Source organism: Helianthus annuus, chromosome 13, assembly GCF_002127325.2.
Source record: "Helianthus annuus cultivar XRQ/B chromosome 13, HanXRQr2.0-SUNRISE, whole genome shotgun sequence".
Lineage (NCBI taxonomy): Eukaryota > Viridiplantae > Streptophyta > Magnoliopsida > Asterales > Asteraceae > Helianthus > Helianthus annuus.
The window spans coordinates 128,473,445-128,482,308 of NC_035445.2; the positions used below are offsets into that span (position 1 = coordinate 128,473,445).

General features: G+C 34.2%; 1 protein-coding gene across 1 annotated transcript; it reads right to left on the reverse strand.

Annotated features, from left to right (window-relative positions):
* Nucleotides 1-2,479: 2,479 nt before the first annotated feature.
* LOC110899265 (AP-1 complex subunit sigma-2) lies at nt 2,480-7,181 on the reverse strand. Its single transcript, XM_022146147.2, has 8 exons — nt 7,078-7,181; nt 6,875-6,935; nt 4,779-4,865; nt 4,576-4,667; nt 4,374-4,482; nt 3,851-3,886; nt 3,566-3,652; nt 2,480-2,796 (listed from the first exon to the last, which is right to left on the reverse strand). The coding sequence occupies exons 2-8, from the start codon at nt 6,875-6,877 to the stop codon at nt 2,725-2,727; spliced, it is 486 nt and encodes a 161-aa protein (XP_022001839.1). The 5' UTR covers nt 6,878-6,935; nt 7,078-7,181; the 3' UTR covers nt 2,480-2,724.
* Nucleotides 7,182-8,864: the final 1,683 nt, after the last annotated feature.

Below are 8,864 nucleotides of genomic sequence, written 5' to 3' on the forward strand. Positions count from 1 at the left end.
ATAACTAATTTAGAAACATCATCATCATCATACTCAGTAAATTCCACCAATAGCAAAGCTAAGGTAGGGTCTGAGGAGGGTAAGATGTAGACAGCCTTACCTCTACCCCCTAGAAATAGAGAGGCTGCTTTCAGTGAGACCTCCGGCTCGATAGTAGTTTTGCATCAAGCCTTGGACATAAGGCACATAACATTCATCAATTGAGACAACTGCCGATTAGTGCATGTACCCCCTTGTCTCTCGGCTATCAACGCTACTACATGATGCATGATTAACCATCCCCCTTTTAACGTTATTTTCATGAAATTAGTAAAATAACGTTAAAATTAGTGCACTTTCACTTTTGTCATCCGAGCGCCCACACATATATACATTATATGCCCATACCGCAAGCGGGGCGTTGCATAACTAATTTAGAAACATATTTGTATATTACACAAAATTTTAATAGCATATTATTGTGTTTTTACTGATAAGAATAAAGAGATCTTATTAAATAAAAAAAACAATTAAAGGACTTTTTTGGAGTGGGTAATTGATTTAGCTAACTAAGAAATAAAATACCAAACATTTTATCTTAGATCAGTTAAAATTAAGGTTTCAACTTTCAAGTTTAAATAAGTATGCAACTTTTTTAGTTAAAATTGATCCAACCACTAAATCGGTTCAATCGCCACACAAAAAACTAACAAGCCTAGCTAGTGTGGGTTTAGGGGTCAAGTCTTGGTTAAATTTTGAGTCTGGAAAACAGTCCATGGCTGTTTGTCTGAACGTCAGGGCCGATAGATGTGTTCGTCTATGCCTTAAATTCTTCAAATGTTCTAATCTGAGTTATGCTGTAGAACAGTATGTTGATCTATTCGCATCAAGTCGATTGTCTCTTGTAATGGGAACATAGTGTCCTCTTCTTAACCTTTTTCGCTTAAAAAATCTGTTTTTTTTTTTCGTCTACATTATCTTTCCGTGGCTTGTTCGGATCAACCACTTCATATCCACTACTCAAATTCTCCTGAAGATCTCATCCAGTTAACCACCTTTTTATTTAAATACTTTTATTTAGTATTTATGTGGTCTTTCATTTCTTAAAAGCCAAAACTGTTCCGATGAAAGTAGGAAATAATACGGTTCCAAGATATACATGCTTGTTGCAAGCTTCTTACAATAGCATTTGAATAAACGCAATGGCTCAATGGCGGACTCACATAGTATGACACTGGTACAGAATGCTTTATAACATCCTATACTTGGTTTATTTATAATTTACATATTCTAATTCGGGTCAAACTGATTCACCAAATATTTTTAAAAGTTAAAGCCTATAAAAAGAACCTTGAATCCCTACTTCACCCCACTTTATTCTTCACCTTTTGTTACGGTTCAAGTCTGAGTGATGACTGATGAACTTTGCTCTCTTCATCTTGATTCCCTACATCAGCGTTTATTTGTATGCGTCTTCAGAGAAAATGTCACCGAAATAAGGCAACATTCAAACCCAAACGGCCAAACTTGAAATATTTGAAGACGCATACAAATAAGGCAACATTCAAACCCAAACCCAAACGCCACTGCTAACCGCCTTCTGTAACCAAAAGGTTGGCCTATGTACGACATCTTCATGCTATCTTTTATAATATTAACTAGCAAAAGATTTGCGCGCGTTGCGGCGCGGGTACATCGCAGACGTCGAACGGATTAGTCCAAACATTATGTAATGCGTTAATCATATGAAAATGTTCGTATCATCATATTCGATTGAACTCAATGTAATCTATAGTTGCATTGCAATTGGATAAAAATATAAAGTAAACAAAGTTTATATCGTACAATCATAACGTATTATATGCAACCCAACTAACTCGAATTTGTACCGTCAAGTCAAAACGTTATTACATGAGACCCGATTCATATGTAGGAAATATACAAAATAAAGCACAAAAGCGTATACCATATTTACGTCGAAAGGTGATGCAAGTTTAAAGTTGAGGTGTCCGTATAAAGTATATGGTCCATAAACAAAAATTACCTAAGTAGAGGGCAAAAATATAGGTTACAAAAGTAGAGGGTAAAAAAGGAAAATTATATGTGCAAAAAATGCAAATTAGAAAAGTAAAAACTAAAAAAGTAAAACTTTCAAATTACCCAAGTAGAGACCAAAAATATAAATTACAAAAGTAGAGGGTGAAAAAGGAAAATTATATATGCAAAAATGAAAATTAACTAACAAAGAAAAAACTTTCAAATTATCCACCGACTTTCAACTTTGAGATGTATAGAAATAGAAATTTCAACATGAGTGAACATCAAAGTGATAGAATTACATCATGTATCATGAAAACTAAAACTGCTTACACGTTTATTTATAACATTTTGAAAATATTCAGCGCGGATTGCGAATCCAAATACTGACTGATTTCATGAATTTTAAAGTGCACCATGCCTTACAACATGAGGCATACCATAAATGATGCTATTTACGCGATACAACTTAAAACATGTCTCTAATGAGCATTCTTATCGCAAAGTCTCGGTTGTTACATGAAAAATGAATCGACAACCACCCGTTTCAAATATATATGTCCACATTTACAAAATCCGAAAGCCTTTCTACAACATGCGAATTAAAGTCAAATGAAAAACGTAACTCCATCATTCCCCAAAGAATTGTGACAAGTGCAAACATGTTTAGGAACATGCTTGAAATCAGCAAAGAAATAAAAGTAGAGTTTACTTGGTTGCCTGTGCAATTATATTGCTTATTGAATTAGCTTCTTCTTTTGCAGCCTCAACTAAAGAATCCTGCAAAAGGTAAACAAAGGGAAACCGAAACTTGAAACTTTTTGTTGCAATAGACGTAGTCACGGGTTGATCCCTAACGGGTCAAATAGGCAAAGAGAAAATAGGTCCACAACAGGTTGAAAGTCACCGTAAGTGTACCTATAATGCGTACAACCTACCAAACCATAAATTATTGTAATAATATATATTTTTTAGTCGTATTACACACAAATTATTTAAAAAAGAGTAAAATGTCATTTTCATCCCTCAGGTTTGGCCAGTTTTGCGACTTTCGCCCAAATGCTTGTTTTTCCGCATCTGTATCCAAAAGGTTTTAAATCTTGCCATTTTCATCTGGCACGCTAACTCCATCCATCTTTCTCCATTAAGTCAGGGGTATTTGTGTCTTTTTACCTATATTATTTTTGTTTTTTATTTAATAAGGGTATTTTAATGCTTGTACATAAAGTGAAAAAGACCGAATTGCCCTTTGAGTTAACAAAAAAGACGGAAATGCCCCTGACTTAACGGAGAACAATAGACGGAGTTAACGAGGCGGATGAAAATGGCAAGATTTCAAACCTTTTGGATCCAGATGCGGAAAAACAAACCTTTGGACGAAAGTCGCAAAACTAGCCAAACCTCAGGGACGAAAATGACATTTCACTCTTTAAAAAAAGATTTAGAAGTTACTGGCAGATGGTGTCTCATGCCAACCCGGCTCGACTCATTATGCGTTACCCAACTTACCCATTTTGCCCCTCTAGTGTTACACATATGGAGGTTTTACCTGTGCGGAAACTAAACGGGCAACTGTCTTCTTGCTTGATTCCTGAAGTTCGCCTGCTATTAAAATCTCATCCAGCATGTAGTAAGCCTGCGACACATAATACAACAAAAAAGTATTAAAAAGATAACCACCCACAAGAGGACTGCAACATTTGATTTCGCAAGTAAAATCCCTTTCGATAAAGTAAGGAATCTTGCGAGCCGATACTGTTAAGTCAGGGGTAACGTATGCCATGAAATCCAGAAAAGAAACTGTATCAAGTGGATGAAAGATAAAATCATTTACCTTCTGAAAACTGAAGATCAAGTCCAGCTCACAAACCTGGCAAACAGTAGTTTCAAAACAGTGTGAATTTCCGTATAGAGTACAATGCCATTTTCGTCCCTGAGGTTTGGCTAGTTTTGCGACTTTCGTCCAAAGGTTTGTTTTTCCGCATCTGGATCCAAAAAGGTTTGAAATCTTGCCATTTTCATCCGGATCGTTAACCCCGTCCATTTTTCTCCGTTAAGTCAGGGGTATTTCCATCCTTTTTGTTAACTGAAAGGGCAAGTCGGTCTTTTTCACTTTATGTAAACTCTCTGGAGATGTGTGAAAAAGACCAAATAGTCCTTTAGGTTAACAAAAAAGACGGAAATACCCCTGAATTAAAGGAAAAAAATGGATGGAGTTAACGAGCCGGATGAAAATGGCAAGATTTCAAACCTTTTGGATCCAGATGTGGAAAAACAAACCTTAGGATGAAAGTCGCAAAACTGGATCAAGATTTTAGGTACGATTATCAATAGCATTTTAAGTTTTGATGGCTCACACTTCCAAAGTAACGATCAAGAATCTCAACGAAATGATGAATGACTTCAAGGATCTCGAGTTCATTGTCATCCTGATTAATGCACATACAAAAGTAGAGGCTGGCATATCTGCAAAACACAATGAATAAGTTTAAAACCAATCACAAAAGACAGACAACACAAGGAGGATCATTAGAAAACGAAAACAGAAAGCAAAGTTACCGTTTATAAACAACTTTAAATCCCCTCCACTCGACAAAGTTGCAAAGCTTGGGGCCACGCGTGAGAATCATCCCACTGAGCTCTCGTATCACCTTTTACATAAATATACTCTTAGGTTAACCAAGTGTTTATCATATAAAGTTAACTATAAAGCATTTCATCTGAGTGTAAAGAATATCACGTTCTTGATTAGAGTAGCATACCTTACTTCTTTCCTTCTGGGAATAAGGTGAATACCACTTTGTCAGTCTAACCTTTCCTTGCCGGCTTATTAAGAGAACAAAGTGAATCTGCAACAAGAAAATAACTGTCAGCCTCACATTTCCATTATTATTTTATTCTTCTTAGAGGTATTCACGTGCAATTAAGAAAAAAAAAATCATTTTCTCTACTAACTAACTGTACACTATGCTTAAGCCTAAGCAGACGAGCACCACTGATGGGCGCATGGTTGCAAACTGCTAACTTTACTATTAAGCCTCTAACTAGCATCCAATAGGTATGCATGGTGATCAAATTAAATGTTCCAAGTAAAACAGGGTGATGCAGTGATGCACCTAGAGATTTTTTGACATCAAGAACACTATATGTGTTCTTCAATGGTTGTTTCTTTATTGTTTGGTCAGCTGTTCTGTTGACAGGTTTATCTTTCAAAGCTTAGGCTCCTTCTATGTGACCACAAACAAGGCATTCTGTTAGGGTCTTTTCCCTATTGTTTTGAGTATTATAAGCTAGGGTGCTCTCAGACTTATGTAGTCTAACTATGACTGTGATTAATAATAAGCTATGATGCCACAAACACACGCATCTGGACATTTGAAGAAAATACAGGAAATACTAAAAAAGCTGATGTAATTGTGCACCCATAGAGGCAAGCATGACTAAAATTTAGATCTTATTTGAGGCATGAATGAACTAAATTAGCAGTGTCTAATGTCTATAGTAGACAGATAAAAAAATCTTTGACAACTTTCAGGCAAGACCCGTCTTCATAAGAATCATAACCAGAGTAACAATCATAAATCCAACTTCCTAACTGAAAACCTGTAAATCCATTAACATTATCATTGTATATGCGGCCTGGAAACTGTTGTCAGACGAAAAAAATCAGTCAATAAAACAATATCCATGTAATGTGACCGCTTCGGTAAGTACACATGCTACTCAAACAATGCTCTAGTCTAAAACCTCTCTCTACTGTTCCAATCATTTTATTACTTCCTCAACTCCTTAAATAAAGCCTCACTTTGGAACAAAATGAAAGATATGTTGCTGCCAAATTACAATTTATAATATATAATAATAATAATCATCATACTCGGTAAATCCCACCAATAGCAAAGCTAAGGTAGGGTCTGAGGAGGATAAGATGTAGACAACCTTACCTCTACCCCGTAGGAATAGAGAGGCTGCTTCCAGTGAGACCCCCGGCTCGATGGTGGTTTTGTATCAAGCCTTGGACATAAGGCACATAACACTCGGCAATTGAGACAAAGGCCAATTAGTGCATGTACTCCCTTGCCTTTCGGCTATCAACGCCACCACATGATGCATGATTAACCATCCCCGTCTTTTAACATTATTTTCACGAAGTTAGTAAAATAACGTTAAAAATAGTGCACTTTCACTTTTGCCCCTGAGCACCCACACATATATACATACATATATACATTATATGCGCATACCGCAAGCCTCTCTATTCCTACGGGGTAGAGGTAAGACTGTCTACATCTTACCCTCCTCAGACCCTACCTTAGCTTTGCTATTGGTGGGATTTACCGAGTATGATGTTGATGCGCATACCGCAAGCGGGGCGTAGCCAAATTACAATTTCAGTACACAAAAAAACATTTCAAATTCAGTGCAAATTTACAATGTCCTCAGGCAACAATAACACAGACAGATCACAATTCCAATACAAAAAAAAAAAAAGAAAAAGAAAAAAAATCAGTACAAGTTCAGTGCAAAAATTACAATGTCCTCAAGCAGCAATAACACAGACAAATCACAATTTCAGTAAAAAAGTATATACATCAGTACACTTTCAGTGCAAAATTGACAGCATCCTCAAGCAACAATAACACAGACAAATTACAATTCCAGTACAAAAAAAAACAAGTCAGTACAATTTCAGTGCAAAATTTACAATGTCCTCAAACAACAATTACAGAAATAAAATATCCTCTCTAAATAAAACCCTAGGTATACGAAAATGATCATACAGATCCTAAATTCCTCATTATATAATAATATTTTGCAATAACGTAATTATCAAAAGGAGAAGGCTGTGAATTCTCACCATTGTTAACACTATACAACAGAAGCTTCCGATCCGATCCGATCTGTGATCCGATTGAGAACTGTATTGGCGAACACGAAATCACATTATTTGTAAGACAATCAAAATGCGGAATGCGTATGAATATGCAAATCGAAATGGAATGATAATACTAATGATGAAATGATTGAGGTTATTTCTAGATCTAGTGAGAGAAACTGAACCTTTTAGAGAGAGAAAGTGATGAGTTGGATTTGGTTTGTTAGTCGCCGGTGAAACGGAGAGTAGAAATCCGGTTTGGTGTATAAACTGAAAGTGTAAGTTTCATTAACACCCCTAAGCTTTTTAAATGTTTTCATTAATATTATATTTTGGTTTTAGGTTTTTTTGGTCTGGTTCAATATTTGGAATATTATATTTCGGTTTTAGGTTTTTTCGGTCTGGTTAAATATTTGGATTGGGTCACATAATAAAAAGTATACAACCAAATCGATTAGAGAGTACATGATGATATTAAGTCATACAAAATCTAAACGTGTGTGTTCTATAATGAGAATTCTAACATGTATCTTCGACTTCTGCAAGAATAATTTTTGATTTAAACCAATTTGGGTGTTATTGGTAAATGACCAATTGCATCTTCTAATTTCTCTTTTTGACTTTCGCAAAGTTTGTTGTAAGATGCACAAACGACATACATTGAATGCCCTGTTATATAAAAAAAAATCATAGCATGTGTATATTTGTTTGTAAGCGTCACAACAAAAGTTGAAATTGTTAGCAAAACAATATTTTGAAATTTAAGCTCTCAGTATGCTAAACTTCCCAACAAGGGGCACAATTTTGTAGGGGTTGAGGGAGCACCCGATCTCCCGAACTTTTTGCTCAGTAGTGTCCGGTATGTAGTTTTCGTATTGAATTATTTAGGTATATACGTTTTCGACCCCCCAATTTTATAATTTTTTTAGGTATATACGTTTTCAACCCCCGATCGAAAATCTAAAGCTTCGCCACCGTTACCAACCATGTTACCTGTTAATCATAACCTTCACATCTATCCTTAGTAAAACTCAATCCACATTACCTTGTTCACGAGTGTTGGTGTAAGTGGTGATGGGTTTATTTTTGTTCACGAGTGTTAGTGTAAGTAGTGATCGGTTTATTTTAGATGGGCTTCTTTAGTTGCGATATCATATAACTTAATATTATATAATTAAAGAAAACTTACTTAATGTATTTTTATATTATATAAAAATATAAACCTGTGTATTACACAGATTAAATATAAAAAAAACTTAGATTGAATAATATTTTAATTTATAAGTGTAACAAACCCGTGTACTACACACATTAAATATAAAATAAATATAATTATAAAGTTCTATATAATCCTTATCACACAGTTAAAAAGATTTAATAATAGTACAATCTAATTATTGTGCCTTTTAGTATTAATATAAATATAATGTGGTTTGGTAAAAAAAAATATATATTTATTGTATTTCTTTTTACTTTATAATTAGATTTAAAAAAAGTGCATCCTAATCTGGTTATTAACATATTCAAATTAAATTTATTATAATAATAAGGATAATGATTTAAAAAATATTTTTAAATAAAATATAAGTATAAATTGTAAGGTTGGTGAGAGTGACACGTGACATTAATTGTAATCCTTAGAAGTTAGATTTGACGTTTTTCATAACTTTACCATCTTTATCAATAATTAACAGTTAAAATCATTTGATTTTAGAAATATATAATTTTTTTGAACGACAAATTTGGATCACTGACAAACCACTGAAGTAAAAAGAAATACAATAAATACAACATCAACAACAATAATAATAGTTTTGTTATAGATAAACAAACTATTGATTAAAAGGATTTTAGAAATATATATTGTGTTAAATAATAAGACATGTGGTTAATCTTAATGACCTGTGATATTAAAATAAAGTTAATGCATTATTATAATAATACATAAATAATTAAAATGGAGATATAACAA